The 20333-nt window shown below is 39.9% G+C and overlaps 1 protein-coding gene across 1 annotated transcript in view; it reads right to left on the bottom strand.

Moving 5' to 3' along the window:
- kmt2bb (lysine (K)-specific methyltransferase 2Bb) overlaps nucleotides 1-20333 on the bottom strand; it is a 37591-nt gene that overhangs the window by 11364 nt on the left and 5894 nt on the right. The window contains exons 3-28 of the mRNA XM_063017338.1: nucleotides 15397-19860; nucleotides 14955-15166; nucleotides 14316-14420; nucleotides 12549-12705; nucleotides 11504-11717; nucleotides 10584-10645; nucleotides 10216-10464; nucleotides 10006-10112; nucleotides 9657-9767; nucleotides 9014-9127; nucleotides 8602-8748; nucleotides 8290-8382; nucleotides 7843-7960; nucleotides 7026-7139; nucleotides 6526-6737; nucleotides 5812-5925; nucleotides 5519-5629; nucleotides 4925-5001; nucleotides 3472-3686; nucleotides 3094-3197; nucleotides 1191-1328; nucleotides 953-1111; nucleotides 752-869; nucleotides 573-651; nucleotides 326-486; nucleotides 65-214 (exon numbers count right to left, since the gene is read on the bottom strand). Coding sequence (XP_062873408.1) covers nucleotides 65-214; nucleotides 326-486; nucleotides 573-651; nucleotides 752-869; nucleotides 953-1111; nucleotides 1191-1328; nucleotides 3094-3197; nucleotides 3472-3686; nucleotides 4925-5001; nucleotides 5519-5629; nucleotides 5812-5925; nucleotides 6526-6737; nucleotides 7026-7139; nucleotides 7843-7960; nucleotides 8290-8382; nucleotides 8602-8748; nucleotides 9014-9127; nucleotides 9657-9767; nucleotides 10006-10112; nucleotides 10216-10464; nucleotides 10584-10645; nucleotides 11504-11717; nucleotides 12549-12705; nucleotides 14316-14420; nucleotides 14955-15166; nucleotides 15397-19860 — 7905 coding nt within the window. The remainder of the gene's footprint in view (nucleotides 1-64; nucleotides 215-325; nucleotides 487-572; nucleotides 652-751; nucleotides 870-952; nucleotides 1112-1190; nucleotides 1329-3093; nucleotides 3198-3471; nucleotides 3687-4924; nucleotides 5002-5518; nucleotides 5630-5811; nucleotides 5926-6525; nucleotides 6738-7025; nucleotides 7140-7842; nucleotides 7961-8289; nucleotides 8383-8601; nucleotides 8749-9013; nucleotides 9128-9656; nucleotides 9768-10005; nucleotides 10113-10215; nucleotides 10465-10583; nucleotides 10646-11503; nucleotides 11718-12548; nucleotides 12706-14315; nucleotides 14421-14954; nucleotides 15167-15396; nucleotides 19861-20333) is intronic.

The following is a 20333-nucleotide window of genomic DNA, read 5'->3' on the forward strand; positions in this document are numbered from 1 at the left end:
AGATTTCACATATTTGTAGACAGAAATTCAGTTAAAATAATTTGTATTAATTAATGTAAATAACCTGGAGATGGTAGTGGTCTATATAGTCCTCCAGCTGGTCTTCTATTTAGAGGGTAGCCAGAGACTTTGGGTCGAGAATTATGGTCAGGCTTAGCAAAGGGAGACACTGAACTGGGTGTTAAAGGTGTCATATCTTCTGCTGTTTCTGGTTCTAGTAAGAAAAGTGTTGTTGTTTTCACTCAAATCAATAAATAAAATAGAACGAAAAAGTCACACCCAAACACAATAATAATTGTAGTTATGTAAATAAAACAAAGTCTACCTGTTTGGGAACATGGACTGTGAGCAATAGTCCGGTTGTCTCCCAGCTCAGGCAAGTCTTCTACTGGCTTCTCTTGAACTGGTGGTCGTACCTCCAAAACCCGGCACGTGTACTTGCAGCGACGACGTGGGTTTATTGTGCTCCAGTACCAACGAGAGCATCTATTAACATAGTGCATAGACTTAGAATTTATCTCAATACTGTATGAATTACACAAGTAACAGGGACAAAGTCAAAATGTACTTACTCATAACCCACAGGAAAAAGTTTTCCCTGGCTAACTGACAATTCATTCAGCTTTCCAAGTCTGCAGACCTGAAGAGAACCTATAGTTGGAAAAACATCAAAAGAGTACATGTAAACATTGCCAAGATTATAAAAGTTATCAACCGTCATTCACTTTCATACCAGCTATAAGATGCTTACCAATCATTATATTAATGTATTCTGGTTCTAATCCTGTCAAAAACTTCCTGCGAAGGCTGATCCCTTCAAAGTCCACAAAGACCCTACGGAGCACCTCAAATCCTTGTCCTGTAATAATCTGATAGGTCAAGAAATAAGAAGCTTTTAAAATAAAATGAGAATTGAAAAAGCCAATTAAAGTAATGTTAGTTAAAACAACACCTTTCCACTGATGAGGTTGCGATGCTTGTAGCAGAACACTTTCTTGTCATCTTGGAAGACGCAGTTACGGGAACGGGCGCACATAAAGTGGTAGTTACTTTGGCAGGACGTAAGGCAGCAACCCACTGTTGCTCCAGTCTGGTTACACCGTTCACAACGCTGATAAAAATGTAGATGTTAAAAAAATACAACATAAAGCAATAACAACTACAACTTGCAAAGCCATATTTTATCTTACCATAAGACGACCTCGAGCAACAGCACTATGCACATGCATGAGGCAACCATTGTTCTCTTCAAACACCTCTGCTGACCACATGGAGCAGTTCACGTGAGCCCACTCATTTTGACCCAGATACAGCAAGCGCCCTGCATCCTGGAGATGTAAATATGCATAAAGGCACCACATTTACACACAATACTTAAAACAGACCAAAATGAGGATGAAGAGTACAGTAAATGTGATTATGAATGAGTAAAAAAACATACAGTGTATCACGAAAGTGAGTACACCCCTCACATTTCTGCAAATATTTCATTATATCTTTTCATGGGACAACACTATAGACATGAAACTTGGATATAACTAAGAGTAGTCAGTGTACAACTTGTATAGCAGTGTAGATTTACTGTCTTCTGAAAATAACTCAACACACAGCCATTAATGTCTACATAGCTGGCAACATAAGTGAGTACACCCCACAGTGAACATGTCCAAATTGTGCCTAAAGTGTCAATATTTTGTGTGACCACCATTATTATCCAGCACTGCCTTAACCCTCCTGGGCATGGAATTCACCAGAGCTGCACAGGTTGCTACTGGAATCCTCTTCCACTCCTCCGTGATGACATCACGGAGCTGGTGGATGTTAGACACCTTAAACTCCTCCACCTTCCGCTTGAGGATGTGCCACAGGTGCTCAATTGGGTTTAGTCCATCACCTTTACCTTCAGCTTCCTCAGCAAGGCAGTTGTCATCTTGGAGGTTGTGTTTGGGGTCGTTATCCTGTTGGAAAACTGCCATGAGGCCCAGTTTTCGAAGGGAGGGGATCATGCTCTGTTTCAGAATGTCACAGTACATGTTGGAATTCATGTTTCCCTCAATGAACTGCAGCTCCCCAGTGCCAGCAACACTCATGCAGCCCAAGACCATGATGCTACCACCACCATGCTTGACTGTAGGCAAGATACAGTTGTCTTGGTACTTCTCACCAGGGCGCCGCCACACATGCTGGACACCATCTGAGCCAAACAAGTTTATCTTGGTCTCGTCAGACCACAGGGCATTCCAGTAATCCATGTTCTTGGACTGCTTGTCTTCAGCAAACTGTTTGCTGGCTTTCTTGTGCGTCAGCTTCCTTCTGGGATGACGACCATGCAGACCGAGTTGATGCAGTGTGCGGCGTATGGTCTGAGCACTGACAGGCTGACCTCCCACGTCTTCAACCTCTGCAGCAATGCTGGCAGCACTCATGTGTCTATTTTTTAAAGCCAACCTCTGGATATGACGCCGAACACGTGGACTCAACTTCTTTGGTCGACCCTGGCGAAGCCTGTTCCGAGTGGAACCTGTCCTGGAAAACCGCTGTATGACCTTGGCCACCATGCTGTAGCTCAGTTTCAGGGTGTTAGCAATCTTCTTATAGCCCAGGCCATCTTTGTGGAGAGCAACAATTATATTTCTCACATCCTCAGAGAGTTCTTTGCCATGAGGTGCCATGTTGAATATCCAGTGGCCAGTATGAGAGAATTGTACCCAAAACACCAAATTTAACAGCCCTGCTCCCCATTTACACCTGGGACCTTGACACATGGCACCAGGCAGGGACAACGACACATTTGGGCACAATTTGGACATGTTCACTGTGGGGTGTACTCACTTATGTTGCCAGCTATTTAGACATTAATGGCTGTGTGTTGAGTTATTTTCAGAAGACAGTAAATCTACACTGCTATACAAGCTGTACACTGACTACTCTAAGTTATATCCAAGTTTCATGTCTATAGTGTTGTCCCATGAAAAGATATAATGAAATATTTGCAGAAATGTGAGGGGTGTACTCACTTTCGTGATACACTGTATACACATAAATGGCTAGTCTAAGAAATATGACCAAAACAAAAAACTAAAATTTACTTACACTGGATTTTGCATCCCCATACTTCTGACACAAGACACACTGCCGCTCATCCTCTTTTGACCAGCCAGTGTCCAAATCTTCTTTTGATCCCTGGCTCTTTTTTCCTGTCACACCACCAAAAAGATTCAGTACAAACAAATATTATACTGAAGTTTAGGGCTCTGAAGAGATTGAGGTTACATTTTTAGATAAAACAGAAATTCATTGAAACCACTTAAATTCATTGGAAAGATGGGAAATAGATTGGGCGTAATATAACCCATACTTTAAAATAAGCCTTCAAACGCATAGATTTTAATGATACAAAGATTTTTTAAATATGCCATCATTTACCTTAAAAGGATGATTTTATGGTAGTTATAATGTGTAATTAATTACCTGTTGGCTTGTAATGTAAGCCCAAGTCCTCATGGGTACTAACAGGTCTATAAAGAGGTGAGGTGGAGAGATCTGCTTCATCCTCTCCTTTAACCTCTGAGTGCCCTCTCACTGCTGGCATGGTGCTGTTTAGAGACCTGCTCTTCTCTCTCTCCCGCCACTGGGCAAATATGTGCTCATTTGTGGGGGGTACGACAGCATGTGAAAGCATTCCACTAGATGATAAAAAAACAAGAATGAGGGGGCTGCACATTTCATTTCGGTTCCTACTCATCAGTTACAACTGGCTTGTGCCTACAAAGCCCTGAGTTATTACATGTTGTGCTGCAGCACTTTGTAGATATGCACTTACAGACTGTAGCCCATCATTTACATTTTCAGCATTTAGCAGACGCTTTTATCCAAAGCGACTTACACAATGAGCAATTGAGGGTTAAGGGCCTTGCTCAGGGACCCAACAGTGGCAACTTGGTGGTGGCGGGGCTTGAACCGGTAACCTTCTGTTTACTAGTCCAGTACCTTAACCACTGAGCTATCACTGGCCATCAGCTGCAATGCACTGTGTGTAAGTCCAAAGCCATAATAAATAATAACTCAAAAAAGGAACTTGAACAGGACAACCTTTGACAAATATTATTTGGGTGGTTGGTTGTTACTGAGGTGTATAAAAAAATCCACCAACCGGAAACTGACAGTCTTAAATAACAAGAAAAACAAGACATCACTCATGGAAAAGATGAGGCTATTAATGAGCTATCTGATTTTACGCCTACATGTCTCAAAAACAGAGCAGTTAAAACATGCCCTTATACATACAAAATATCTAACATCTAGGGTTGCACCCACTCCCAGAGCACTCATACAAGCCCTGTTCATTGTTTTTACTTTTCTGTAACTTCAAGCATTTACGTAACAACATTTATTGTTGTATTTGGTAGTAACTTTTGGTGTTGTATTTTTATTTGAAAATGTAATAATTAACCTGCATATTATTCTACTTTCTTGAACTTATCACCTCTGTAGGTGAAATTAAACATAACCACTTCTTGGTCGAATACTGGGCCAAAAGCAGATGTGGAAGGGGTTTGATTATAACTACAGTAAATGTATCCATTATTTACAATACCTGTGTAGTATTGTAATCTTGAGTAATACATGTACCAGCACCACAAACATTCACATGTCAGTACTGTGTCTTGTGGTGTTCGTTTTCTTTTACTGATGGACAGTGAGAGGCTCAATTGGTACAGTTCATGGTTACAGACAGTAAGAGTATACTGGAAAGTGCACTCATATAATAGGTGTACTCGATAAAATGGTCAATTAGTTATTATTGATCTTTTAGGCAACATTACAAATTTAATAGAAAATAAAGTATAACACAGCTTTCTAATGCAAACACAAGCTTGTCAGATTAGTTAGATTAGACCTCCCTGTTGGACCAGATACTTACGCTGGCAGATGTTTGGAGCGTGGATCCCACACTTTAGGGTCCTGACTGTTGAACCAGCTAAAAACCTCCTCCATCAGCTACAAAAAGTTAGAAAAAATGATAAAAGAATTCATTATTTTGAGCAGTAAAGTAAAAGATTTTCCTCTCCTAGCTAGTTTGTTTTGCTGCCTGGAAACAATCTCTAAACCACCTACCTAATTCATTCTTTCATTTATTTACTCATTGTTTGATTTACCACTGCTTTATCCTGGTCAGGGTTGGGGTAGATCTGATTTGTTGAGCGAAAGGCAGGAAAATCAGCATTACCCAAGCTTTAGATTTTTTTGCTTTCACTAATTTTGTGTTTATTTAAGAAGTGTGAAATTCATACCCTTCTCTCAAAACATTAGTTAAAAATATACCATCACTGACTAACAAGTTAAAACTTGTTTCCACAAGAAGCAGAGTAATTGTAGCTGCAGTGATCATTTATAAAAACAATCATACCTTTTTGCAGGTGCTGATAGCATTTGTATTTAATTTGTTAATAAACTAAAACCAGCACTCACTAAGCTATCTAGAAGCAAAATGTACATCTGAAGGACTAGATCTGACCTTCAGGTAGTAGGAGCGAGCCAACGCAGTGGGTCTTTGATCCTCCGGTAAGGTTTCCTCCTCTTCAAGCTTTCTGCGAACTACCCTAACCACATCCTCATGAAAAGATTTCTGCATAGAAAATTACAAACATCAAGCATCTAAACAGTGTATACTAATAATCCACATTCAAGAATTTGTCTAAAATAACTGCTTACTTTTATACAAATTCAGGATTCGGCAATTAAGGATAGCTCCTTACATTAAACAAAGCATTCAACAATTCTACTAAAAATGTATCACTGAATACTCACCAGTGTGGAGTAATGGCCATTATCAAACTTTTTCCCCACTGCACGTAAATCACAAATAGGAAGTTCTTCTTCCACTTCATCATCTCCTCCAGCAGGGTCACACAGCGCCGCACACTACAGTAACACAAAAATGACAATCCAAAACTTTGACATTGTTTTGTCATGTTATTGTAGTAATATCTTGAGTATAGGACATTTATTAATCCTTTAACAAGCTGCTCACAGTTACTAAGGGATTGTAATGATTGTTATGATTTTACAGTAGATGATTTTTAGGATCGTTATAATTTTTGAAGTAGATGTTTACATGACCAAACCTACACCGTAGCAATCAAGTAATTAGGGACGTCAATGATGAACTGTTTTACACATAACCAACGAAGAAGTTCATTTTATGCAATGCATGACTTTTCACACACTGTACTAAGCTCTGTAAGACCCTGGCAGGTGAAAAGAAGCAACTGACGGGTGCACGCATGTTGGCCCTCCTCAATCAGGGGTGAGGGTGGTCATAGCAATGATAAAGATAGGAAACAAAAAAGTAAAAATGAATAAATAGAAGATGAAAAAAATCACTTCCAACAGTTGACGCTTGGTTTTGATTACGAGTGCATTATTACATTTAAAGTTGAGAAATGTGAAAAGAAAAATGTATTAAGTAAATGATTCATTATTAAGACCTAACAGTGCAATTTTAGGGCGTGCGAGTCGTACCTCTTTGCAGGTGACCAGGTGCTGGGTGAGCGTAGAGCTAAGCAGGCATGCGAGAACTTTCTCCACTCCAGCTCGGAGCTCCATCTGCAGCAGTTCCCTCCATCCTCCACCCGCTTCACTCTCTTGTGCAGCACCGGGCTGTGCTTGAGTGCACGGCTGACATGAGTACACCACACTCTCGGGCAAACTCGACAGGATCTCATACAGATCATCTGTGGGGTGTTGGAAGACAAAACATGAGCAGGTCTTAAAGTCCAAGAATCTGCCACTGATTGGTAGGTTGTGCTTACATACACTATTTGACAAAAGTATGTGGACACCACATAAAAATAGTGTTTTAGCTACACCTGCCAGAGTGGTAACTGTCTGCTTTCCTCAAAACACAAATTTGTATTTGAATAAAATATTTTACAGCATTGTGTGCAGCAACAGCTCTAATACATGATGAAATGAGTGTTATAGCTTTATTGAATGAGTTGAGTCTCATAGGTCCTACTCACCTGTCAGGCCCTCACACTTGGCATGGACCCAGTGGTTACATATAGAGCACTGCATCATCTGACTCTCATAGTCATTATCCTCATAGCACTTGAAGCACATTGTGCAATAGTTACCTGAGAAACAACCAACAGGAGAGAATTACAACCAGCGGCTTGGCTTACATGTGATTTACATTTTAAGGAAGAAAGGCTGTATTTGGTTTATACATTTACATTTTCAGCATTTAGCAGACGCTTTTATCCAAAGCGACTTACACAATGAGCGGAACACGATGAGCAATTGAGGGTTAAGGGCCTTGCTCAGGGACCCAACAGTGGCAACTTGGTGGTGGTAGCGGGGCTTGAACCGGCAACCTTCTGTTTACTAGTCCAGTACCTTAACCACTGAGCTATCACTGGCCCTAGGTAGGTCCTATAATGACATTGTGCAATGGTAGTAATTTGTCTAATTATTGTTTTCTCCTCCTGTCTCCAAACCAAAAGCAGCTTTTATGATGAAGTCATGAAGTGATTTGCACTAATTCTTATGAAAAGTAAGGAAGCCTGCATTCACATGATCCACTGCTCTAGCACTCCATTGTTTGTTTGTTTTTTGGACTGAGGCAGTGCTGCTTACCTTGCCACATTTACAGTTTTGACAGTCATTTATGCCTAAAGTGTAATCTGACTGAATTGTGACCGAGTCTGCCAATGACCTTTTCAACCAAAAGCGTAATTGGATTTGGTAAATAAAGGGAAACGTTAAAATAAAATTAAAAATTCACTGGTAAATTGTTAGAACTTAAAGTATAATCAGTGCAGCTTGTAAGGTTCTGACCTTGATCATAAAGCCGGGTGCAGTCAGGACAGAAGCCCTTATCAAGATTCCACTCAGTGTCCCAAGTCTTCCCCGGAGTCACGCCACAGCTTTTACACCTGATACAAGTCATACACACCTGCACAAACACATGGGTAAGAAGAAAGTAGTGACGAGTAACAGATTTAGTAAACAAAGCAAAATAATTGCAGCACGGCATTCTTACAACGTTGACAACTTAAAGTTTATTACTAAAATAATTGGTCAGGATGTGTCAATTACAGCATCTAATTTTGCAGCTAGAGTAAAACCTCAGTGCCTGGAGAAACCCACACCGGCTCAAAGAAAACATGACAAAAATTTCATACACAGTATTTGGGAGCAAGGTTTGAACTGTGTCACACCCACCTACTGTGTACGCTGTCACAATTTGCAATATCTGCATTTTATTTGACTTTGTAAACTCACCAAGGTCCTTTTGCGCTTGTTGGGTTTGGGGTAGTTAGGCCCTAAACAGGCTGGGTGATAGCAGTTCTGACATCGCTCACACTCTAGAAGGGGCTGTGGGGGTGTAAGGAAAATTAAAAATATAATACAGATGTTAAACTCACAAAGGAAATGAAAGCAGAAAGCACCCAGACATGCAATACTGCTTTTATCCTTTATCTTAAAAGTTTTTGATGGGATCTAAATTTAACATGTGGTAACATGTGCTAAGGTTCGTTTTTAAATCTGTGATTCCACAGTAGTATGATCAGTGCAATGTAAAGTTCAACTAACTTTGGAATGTTTGTTCTTGCGACCACAAACACGGCAAGACTTGCAACAAGGGCAGCACCAGTTCTCTTTATTCTCTTCCTCAGGCCGCTCCGATGGCTCCAAGCAGAAGAGATGAAAAGGCTCACAACACACTTGGCAGTACAACATCTGGAATGAACAATCAATAAAGAATAGGAAAACAACCACCACACACAAACAGCTGAAATAACAATACCCAATGCAAAATACCAATCACACACTATACGAAGCTGTGCAACTACACACACACACACACACAAACACTGCATATCTTTAAAATGGGATGTCCAACAAGCTTATGGTCAGGTGCCCTTATATTTTTACTACAGAGTACCTACTACAGCAGCTCCTACAGTGATGAGTAAATCAGAATAAGGAAAGATTCAGCCCATACCTCATGTTGTCCTTTGCTGGCACATAGCAGGCACACCGATGGAGGCATGAGAGGCACAGAAGTAAGGATGCTCATGCCTCCTGTTGACCACAAGCTCTGCAGGCTAAAGTCCTCCTATAAGATAAAAAACACAGAAAAGGAGATACATCACTTAGCACAAAGATAATGGTCTTCAGTATAATAAAAGGTCCAAAACAGCCACGTCAAATGTCACGTTACAGCCATTTGAACCTTTACGTGATTTGGTATAGTTACAAGATTTGTATTTTCAAGGAAAATGTAAATTGTAGTGGAAATTTTGTTTGTGCTGCCATCATGTGGTGTTTTGACAGTATTACAATCCCGATATCTATTCACAAAGCTGCACAAAAACACATGCAACTACACACATCATAAAAGTGTTTCATTTATTTGCAAACACAAAGATACCTTAAACAGTTTGCTATTGGCAGTTATAGCGTGGTGTAAAAAACTTACCATAGCAATATAAGCTATGATAAAGTACATGAACACACTATTATCGCTATACTGCTAGTGTTTCTCATTTTAAATGACGCCAGGGTAGAACAAGTTTCATAAAATAATTACACACTTGCATACAATGAAAACTCACATTATCAAGTGCTAATGGTTCACAGCTTACCTTAAAGTCAATACGGATCTTGTATGTGGGTTCAGACAGCTCCTTCGTTCTCTGAGCAAATCCATTAGCCAAGGCTGCCAGTACACTGGGGGGTGTTTGCTCCGAGGTACTCTATTAATAATTAAAAGTGTTACAGTTTAGGGAGTTGTGTTGTATTAATGATATCTAAATAATGCGCATACAAACACTTCTTTTCACCTGCTGGACAACTTTCCCTCAGACATGGCCAATTGTGTTTTGGGGGTATGCCTGGCCAAGTTGGAGGCTCTGCTCAGATTCGAAATTAAACCTTTTTTGTTAGAATCCCACCATAAACTAAAATGTCTCAGTGTTGACTAAAATTCGTTACCTTTTCAGGTTTCCGTCTGATAGTTGGAACTCTGTGTAATCCAGGCTTTCGCTGTCGTATACCATCATCAAGTCCATCACCGACAAAGTCTTCCAGTGACACAAAGTCTGAGGTTCATAAGTAAACATTTACATAAACAACAGTACTTGACAATATAAAGTAGCTGAACTGTTGTTTAACAAAAACAGTTCCCACATTAATTCCTTTTACCTGCGTTGCGTGAACCGGGCACTCTCCTCCGGGCTGGTGAGATGGAATTTGGAGTTTTGTTCACGTTGGTTTCAAGGTCTGAGTCGTATTCCAGCAGATCGCAGTAGTAACGTGGTTTAACAGTTCGCTTTGGTTGCTTGCGTAGTGAGGGGCTCTGACTGTCTCCTGCAGAAGCTCCCTCTGTCACCTCACCCTCCTCATTACTCGAGTGGCCAGCACTGACTGATGATCGATGCCGCTTTATTTGCCCTACAAAGACAGTGGCAGAAGAATTATGTAGACAGACATGGACAGTGCATAGAAAAATGGCGATCAGGTGGCGCAGCAGGAAAACTGTCATGTGTATTGCACATATTGAAGAAGTTTACCTTTATGGAGTTTACCAAGTCGTATAGCCTTCCGTTCTTCAACCATATCACATCTTTTAAACCTTCAAATGAGAAACACAAAATAAGAGTTTAAATAAAGTAGAATTTATAAAAGTATAACTGCATGGTCAGGGTATGAGGAAATCAATAAGTGATTAAGTGATTTGATTAAAATAAATTAAAAAAATCTAAAATTCATGATGTTCTTTTCTACAACAACATAAAATGAAGACAGTTGGACAGTTTTCATATCTATTCACTTTTTCAGGGGGCAAAACTATGATAAATCTGTGCATGAGAATTATGACTTACTTAGGCCGACTTAACATTGAATGTAACCATATAGTACCAACTGGTACTTTCAGATAAAGCTTTTTAGATACACAGAGTTTTAAATGGATTTAGGCTAGTGTAGACTGGCACCTAATCAGGAACAAATTTATACGACTGATTACACAAGTCTGATTAAATGTGGAAAAATGGATGAAACAGTAAGCTATTCAGAGCCTGTTGCAATTAATCTTAATGGCTACTTTATCCTGGTCAGGGTAACAGTGGGTCTGGCATCCCACTGTTATGAACACTATATAATAAAGCAGATATATAACTGCACATTAATTCCTGTCAGATTAAGGGATAAAATAATAAAGCACTGTAGCAAAAGCACATGTTCTATGGGGCTCTACTGTATGCTATGTGATCAGGAAATAATGAGCATTCTAATCTACAGTTCAGTATGGTAGCCACGCTGCAATCGTAAAATGTGCTGGGGTCATTTTATGGCTGTATAAATGTACAAGTAGTTTTGCTAAGAACATTTTCTCAAAGCCACTCCACCAAGAAACAACCCAAGCATGTATTAACTGTTGCATACAACAATGGCAATAAGAAGCTTTATGCCAGGTACACTTTTTACTTACACACAGCACTGTCGTTTGGTGTTGGGTCCACCAAACTTAGGTTTGTCCAGGCAGTTAACACACTTGCCACAGTCCTCTTCATGGAGGCAGCCCTTACACTCCCCACATCTGCGTTTACTTGAGCGATTCCCATGTGCTCTGCTTCCTTTGCGAAACTTGGGCGTCCTTTGATCTTGAATGTGAGGGCTGTCTGGGTCAGAGTGTGATTCGACATCTGCAAAGTAAAATTAAAGGGACCAAAGTTAGCATGGGCAAAAAATAAGAATAAAAACTTGAGTATTTAAGTTTCACCATTAAAAAAAAATCCACAATAAGCAGGTAAATTGGTAACAGGTGAGAGTATCATGAGTATTCAGTATTTGCTAAGATAAGTCATGGCTTACTTGTGAGTGAATTGTCAGTTAAAATCTACTGTACATAATACTGTGAAAGGATTTCAGGAGAAAATGCAGTCCAATTTGTGTGAGGCCAGAACACCACTGTTGAATGTGCGCGACATTCGAGCCCTCAGACAGCACTGCATTACAACCGTCACGCTACTATAACATATGAAGCCACACAGGCTCTGAAATCCAGCATTATGTAACTCAAAAAAAGCAACCTGAAACTTGTGATGCAAAGAGAATGCCATATAGTAATTGCCGAGATATCTGGGCAAGAGCACATCTTAGATGAATTGAAAGACTGTGAATGTGTGTGCTGTGGACAGTCCAGACTGTTATCAGTGAAAGGTGCAAAAGCTGCCATAACGTCATGGTATGCAGGTGCAACAGTGGTGACTTGCATATGTGTAAAGGAACCATTAAAGCAGAGGCATACATTGGGGTTATAGGTAAATATCTGCTGCCATTAAGGCAACATATTTTTTAAGCTTTTTAATGGCCAGGCCCTGCCGGCAAAAAATTTGCAGCCATCAAATTCTACAAATATAACTTAGTTAGTAAAACATTGGAAACTTTTCCAGAAAAGGTGTTTGTATAAAATGTACTTTGGTGAAACATCACCACAGTGGCATTATTCAGTACCTTTAACTGTGTGTGGTTACCTTTAGTAGTGGGTGATGGAGAAATGCCTAATCTTTCATGCAGAGGGAGAGCACTAAGTCGGGGGATGTCGTCAGGGATCATGGCGCGAGGCTGCCCCAAAACCACTGCTGCAGCTCTGCAGACATGCTTAATGCGTGGCCCTCCTCTAGATGGTTCCTGATGCAAAACATAGCAGAGAAACACAACTGATGAGTTATACAAGTTATTTCCCGATGTAAAATAGATTGCTTTGTAAAATGGATTTAACAGAAGGCTTAAGAAATGTCTATCTGTGTCAGGAATAAAAAAATATTAATTATGTTCATGTTGACTTTTTTATGAGGTGATATTTATAAATCTCCTGTATCCAAAAGATCTTCTTAACAGCAGAAGCAGCCCTAGCACTAAACATTTGCACTACAGTTTAGAAAGAATTTGTTTTTCCAACTTCCAGCCAAAATTAATACCAGGTACTGCCATGAGAATTCAAACCCAAGATGAAAACATCCATTATGTCGGAGAGCTGTTCTACTAAATACATCCACTGTGCCCTGTAAACAAGGCATTTATTCCCCCAAACTGCACCACGCCTTTCCCTAAGCAAGACAGCACATTAGCAAAGTAGAACTCATCATGTGCTTCTCCTTTCACCTATCCAGCAATGGCAAAGAATCAGCACTGACCAAATAATATGCTGGTGGATCATTGTCAGCAGGCAGTGTCATGTGATGCTGGTATAAGAGGTCTGTTTGCTTGGATTTTCTAACCCTGGTTTCTCGGGCCAGGATTAAAATACCCCATCGGCCAAACTATTAGTGTACCGCCATCCAGTGGTCAGAAACTGACACTCCTGACAGACCTGAAAATTTACACAAATTGTGCACAATAATTATCATTATAAAGGCACTGGAGGTTCAAATGATCTGTTTGGTTTTAACTGATCTTGTAAATGATATGCACACACTGCAGTCTGAATGATAAGCCATCACTGCAAAAAATCTTTGTGATTTTATGCATTACTGATTACTTTTTTTTTATCCAGTCATTTTAGGAAATGAAAAGAAGAAGTCAGCTTGGGAAGCCAATCAGATTAAAAAGTGTGTTTTGTGTCAAGTTGAATGTACACTGTCCCTGTATTTTCTCATTACGTCTTTTGTTTCACTTCTTTAAGCATTTGGTTGGTGGTGACTTCTTGTTTTTAGTTGTAGTCAAGCCTAACTTTGAACTGCAGAGAGAGTGGAGAGTTAAACAACACTGGGGGACTGTAACTAAAGTAATCGGCCCATGAGAGGACTGTTAGAAATGCAGACTTTAAAATAATCAAAGCTAGATGTTGACGCTAAGCATTTTTAAAGTCAACACAGACTGCTAATTTTCCTATGCAGATACAATCAGTGAAACATGTACTTAGAACAACACATATGGGACACACAGAGTGCACAAAGTGCTTAATCATGGCAAAAATTACTGTAATCCAATATAATATAACAAGATACAGAAATTTCTGGCTATATCACTCACCCTTACACACATCTGCGAGTGCAAGAAAAAGCTTATAATATTCATCTCATTCATGTTAGCCAATGGCAGATTTTGGGAAAATATCAACAACCTATTGACCTAATAATGACCTATTTCCAAGCTCATTCTAAACCCACTGACAGGTTAGGTAGATGTAAAGAGGTGGCCAGTATGTGTACAAAGTGATTAAGCTCTTTTTGTTGACAGACAGGATTAAGAAACATGCAAAAGAAAAAAAAACACTCATAGTTAGTCCATAGTATTACCTGCTCTGGAGGAACATCTGGCTTGATGGGGCAGGTTCCCTCAACAGATGCCTTTGCTTTACTTATTCGCCTCTTTGCTGCAGTCATTACACCTTCTGGAAGGAGCTATAAAGTGGACAATAAAAATATTTCATGGATGTTATAACTGTAAAAAAAATTCCAGAAAAGTTTGAAAGGTATGTTAAATCCTAAAAACAAAGCTGTGATTTGATAATTCTCTTTAAAAAAAACGCTGCTTTACCATGTTGTTTTACCATGTTGTTTTTCTGTAAATATATCATTTAATTTCAATCCCAAAAAACTTGGGACAGATGAATGTTAACTCTGTTTACATGTTGCTGATGCATCTTTTTGCTGTCTTACAATGGTCTTATGGTCTTAAAATATATAAGTGCTTTCAGTCTTGTATCGAGAAATCTGAGAATTGTTTTTGCGTCATCTTGAGTGAGGGTTTCTTTTTGTGTTTAGGTATATTCAACCAGGTTCCTGGCATTCAACCAGGATGTTTTACAGTGATGGGTGTCTGACAGATGATGTTGCGTCAGTCTGTAACCTACATCTAGTGTAGGTTACTTGATCTATGCGTTTTTCAAAGTGTATTTTGGGTTTGGTCCTGGAACAAAGGCTACTTAGACTTACCCCTGATGACTTGAGTTGCTTCTGCTGATCAATCTTGATAAGCTGAACCTTGGCTTTCTTAAGAAGGTTGAACATACGCTTGTTGGCACCAGTGAGATGGGGACGTTGGAAAACACCTTTCTCCTTGGAGACAATGGCATCGGTCTTCCTCTTCTGATCGAGACGCCCTGCTTTTTTCTCTCCGGATTCAGCCAAGAACAGTTTGTCCATGTCTAAAAATCAGGTAAGATAAAGACCATTGATATATTATTAAAGCATATGTTCAAGAAGATGTAAAAATGTGAAAATGCACTCCACCAAATACAATATGATTTAGGCAGTACATAGCATCCTCAAATGCACTATGTAAGCAAAAACATATAAACAGCCTTCCTAATTATTCCCATTGCTAAAAGGTGCATAAAACAATATAAAAAAATTCCAATATGGGCAAAATACTTACCCAACGTCTTCTTGGGAAGCGAAATGTCTGTATGAATGGAGAATTCATCGGGCATCTCATCCACCTGCTCCTCCTGATGCTGAGCCAGTAACTTAGAGCCAAGAGCCCGCACACAGATGGACACTTTACGAACAACTCCTGGAGTGTCTAGATCCTCAATCTTCAATTTAGCCTTTTCCTTTTTAATGTCTGAAAGAGGCTGAATTAAACTATCCTCTTTCTCCACATCCTCTCTTTTTTCTTCAGCAAAGGGTAAAACATCTTTTCTTGCTTCACCCGATGGAATCTTTTGTTGTGTTTTTCTTTTAGGGCCATAGTTCAGGTTATCTCTAAGTTTCTTATATAACTTTAGGTCCGACGTTTGCTTCTTGAATTTCATGCAAGGTTTCTTCGTCTGTGGTGGATCAATCAGAGAATCAAATGGAAAATCTTTGGCGGATAACAAGGCCTCACATTCTTTCTCAAAATCTGGATCAAAATCAAAGAGATCTGCACCTGCAGGCTCCAGTACTTGCCAGTTAAAATCCGGTTCTCTGAGCAGTGACCGTCTCTTGTCAGGGGACTTCTCTTCTCCTAGGTTCACCAGGTCATCTAATAATGGTTCAAATTTGGAATCTTCAGCAGAAGACAAATCAAGATCTAAATGGGCTTTGTGTACAATATCATCATGATCTGATACTGGAAGGGAGACTGGCTCTTCTTTCTCACCACTGTCTCGTTTTTTGGACTTTGGATTCAATGCCAACTGTTGACCTTTCTTTCTTCGAGGCAAATCTGACATGTCAGCATCATCCATAAATCGCTTTGGTGTTTTAATTACCCGTGAGGAGCGAGCACTAACCACAGGCATTATGAAATGCTTAATGTTCTTAACAAATTTTGTTTTACCAGGCTGTGCTTCAGGAGTTGTCAGATCTTTTTCTTCGATCTCAGAAGTCTTTTCTGGCTGATCATTACTATGAAACCGGAGATCCCTTTCCACTTGCTGTGCAAATAGTTTTGCCCTCCTCCTTCTTTCCTCAAGAGAGTTTGGAAGACTTGAGGAAACCTGCTGACTTCTGTACTTGGTCTTAAGTATGCCAACTAGTTTTGACCGCGCAGAATCAGGGGATACCACAGTTGAGGAATCATCACCCTCTCCTTTTGTTGACGGTTTTGATAACAGCCTCTTTCTGCGAACTTTTAACCTCTGACCTATCAAATTCCTTCTCCTTTTTTTGCTCTGCTTGTTTTTGGAATTTGGAATTTTATGAGGGGACTGACCTTGATCTGGGACAGGAGGTTCTAAAACTAAAACTTCAGCAGTTGAGGATGTCTGTTCGCCCATCGATGCCTGCTCAACTGGCAATGCCCACTCAGCCGATAATACCTGCTTGGTCTGGAGTGTTGGCTCTGGTGAGTGCAGCTCCACAGCAGAAGACAACTTCTCCGATGACGGAGCCTCCTTAGCCAATGATACCTCTGAAGGTAACAAAGCCTCCGTGGACAATGACATTTCCTTGGCAGACAGCACCACCTCAATTGATGCTGCATCCTTGGCTGACAGCTTAGTGTCAGAGGGTGTTTCTGTTATTTGACGTGGTTGAAGCGCAGCACAATCAACACTTGTGGGTCCAGTTGCTTCAGGCAATGTTGCTTCACACACTGGAAGAGACATTTTTGTTTTAGAGACCACAGCCTGCCCAGAGCACTTCCTCAGATTATGTTGTTCACATGATGCTGGTAATTCCCCTGTTTTAGGTTTGGTTTTAGTGGTTGGTGTTTCCGTTGAAGAGGCTAAATCTATTGTTTCACCAGTAACTTTAGAGTCATGGTTACCACTAGATGTATTAGTAGATTTTCGTCTGTAAGCTGTCCAAGGTCTGTGCCTTGTGCGTTTCTTTCGAGCAATGTTTCGATTTAATCTGGGCTTAACTTTAAGCATCAGAAAGCCATTAGTGTCCTTTAGATTCTCTATCTCTGCTGGTGACTGATCAGCTCCCGTAGGAACTTCTTTTGGTTTAGGTGTAGTTGTGACCTGTTGGATTAAAAATGACTGCGTCAAACTACTTTCTTTTCCTGGTGAGGATACAACCTTGATCTGAAAAGGAGGAACAAAATCTTCACCCAGATCAAAATCTGACTGTGTGACCTCATCACGATGCATTTCTTTTACAACTTCAGACCCAACTGGAGATTTTACCTCATCCTTTCTTGGAGAAACTTGAGTGTTTGGCCTCACGTTTTCATTATTTCCAGAGGTCACTCCACCATCCTTTCTCAGTCTCACACACTGATTCTTTTTTGGAGTAATTTCACTATTGTTTGAGCTGGCTTGTGCATTTTTTACTGGGGTCACCCCACCATCTTTTCTTGATCTTGCTCTGCGATTCTTTATTGGTGTCACCTCTTTATTATTATTTGATCTTACTTCATTTTTTTCTGAAGTCAACCTTTCGTTAATTTCTAATCTCACCTGATTTTTACTTGGGGTTACCTCATTCTCATCTGTGATTGCTTTCTCATTCTTTGAGGTCACCTCACAATCCTTCCTTAATATCGTCTCCTGATTTTTTTGAGGGTCCAGCTTGTTATCGATTAACCTAGCTTCATCATTTTTTAAAATCGCCGCATCATCCATTCCTAGATTTTCACACTGACTGTTACCTGGGGCTAAATTATTCTTGTTTGAGCTTGTTTCCTTATTTTCTGAAGTCAACCCACTACGCTTTTTTATTCTTGCCTCACGAATATTTCTAGGGGTCACCACACTATTGTTGAAGCTCAGTTTCTCATTAATTCCTGAGGTCACCACATCATCCTTTCTCAGTCTTGCCCCATGATTCTTTCTTGGGACAACCTCATCATCTGACCTTGACTGATCACTCTTACTTAAGGAAACTGCACTATTCTTTCTTACTCTGGCTTGTCGAATCTTTGCTGGGGCCACCTCACGGTCTGAAGTTACTTCTTCATTCTTTTTTAAGGCAGTTCCACCAACTTTTCTTAATCTTGTTTCACGAACATTTATTGAAGTAACTTCAACATCACTTGGCCTCACTTCCTTATCATTTTTTAGGGTCACCTCACAGTCTTTTTCAGAGGTTGTGTTTCCATCAGTTTTTGAGAAAACCTCAACATGCTTTCTTAATCTTGTTTCTCGAATTTTACTCGAAGTCAATCCATCCTCCTTTGCTAATGCTACTTCGGCATCATTTGACTTTACTTTCTTCTCTTTAAGCAGGTTCACTTCATCATCTTTTCTTGTTTTCTTCTTTTCATCTGTTCTTGGATTTTCGGTATCCTCGACTGAAGTCGCCTCATCATTTCTAGAGGTCTCCTCAGCGTTCTTGATGCCTGCATCTTTTGGGGTTTTGAGGAAACTTTCAGTGCATTCTTCATTTTCTGACTTGTCACCTAGGCTAGATGTAGTTTCTGTGGAAACATCTGGTTCTTTTGCACATGTGGAGGGACTTCCTGTTTTTTGATTAAGGCTTTCTGGTGTTTTGCTTAGATTTTCTTGAGTTTGTGGAATTTTGCCTTTGGACTTTATTAATGATAAGGTCCAAATAAACTTGCTGCATTTCTTACGTGATCTGCGTTTTGGGTTTCGTATTCGCTTCAGTTTTAATCTTGGAATTTCCACAAACTCTTTGGACAGCACATCGGTAGAGCCACTTGGTGGCTTTTCAGACAAAGTGCCATCGGCCTCTCGATTACTCTTTTCTTTCCGATGTTTCTTCTTTCGTTTTTTCTTCTTCTTTCTGGAAGGTGGTTTATGCTCCTCAACTGTTGACACTTCCAACACAGAGTCGGACAAAGAGCCCTCATTGTTAAAGTCTCCTGATTGCTGAACCAAGTCTTTTCTTTGCCATCTACGAATGACAAGCTTGTTTAATTCAGTTTTTTCTTTTGAAGAACTGTCTGTGGCTTCTGTCTCATTCTTCTCAGTGTTTTGCTGACATGATGCAGATCGAGTCTTGCGGGCAGACTTCCTCAAATTATCTTCTAATTTTTGGTAATCAACCTTTGTGTCAGGCACACTTGAGGGAACAGAGGCAGATCTTCCTCGTCTTCTTGAGAAAACCTCTTTTTTAACCACAGCAGAATTGGTATCTGCACATGTTTCACCTCTCTTGAGTTTTACTTGAGCAAATGAGACAATGGCACATTGGTTTTCCTTCGACTGTGACTGCTGTGTTGAAGCCCCTCTAATTCTCCTCTTAGTCACCAACTTGATGGTGATTCTTGGAGCTGATGAAACTAGTTCTTTTGCAGTGCCTCTTCTGCGTCTTGGTTTTGCTAGCTTAACTGAGCCAGGACCAGAATCTTTGGTCAATGCAGCATTAGGGGACTCTTCACTGTGTGGTTGCTGTGTAGATTCAAGATCATTCTCAGGCATCTGACTTTTTTGCACATCTGTGGCTGCTATAGGTGCTGGTCTTCTACGTTTTCTTTTTGTTACTCTAACAAACGCCCTATTTCCTGTTTAAAACAAAATCAAATAAGAGAAATGTTATTTATAATATTGCCACTCTATTTTAACCATTGTCCTGCAGTCCCATCAATCACATTTACCTGAAGTTTGTGGGGTTTTTAAAAAAAATCTGATGCATCAAAAATAAACATACAGCAGCTTAGATTATTCATTTGTCAGTTTGACAAGATCTGTCAATTATGGCTGTGGTATAGTATGTAGGTGATCATAATTTCCTACAACCTCTCTGTGCCCATAAAAACATTGTGTGACTACACAAAGTACAAAATATGGCCAAATGGTCCAACTCACGCAATTATTGACTTGTATTGTTTTGGCAACACACACTGCTAAAATTAATTAATATGTTGTTTTCAACTTATACCAGTCATCATCCAACAACAACAACATGATCCAAAATCCCCCCCAACTGTCACTTTATGCTGGAAGAAGACTTGTCTGGACAGTCATATGTAATCAA

The sequence above is a fragment of the Trichomycterus rosablanca genome, chromosome 20 (genome assembly GCF_030014385.1).
Source record: "Trichomycterus rosablanca isolate fTriRos1 chromosome 20, fTriRos1.hap1, whole genome shotgun sequence".
NCBI lineage: Eukaryota > Metazoa > Chordata > Actinopteri > Siluriformes > Trichomycteridae > Trichomycterus > Trichomycterus rosablanca.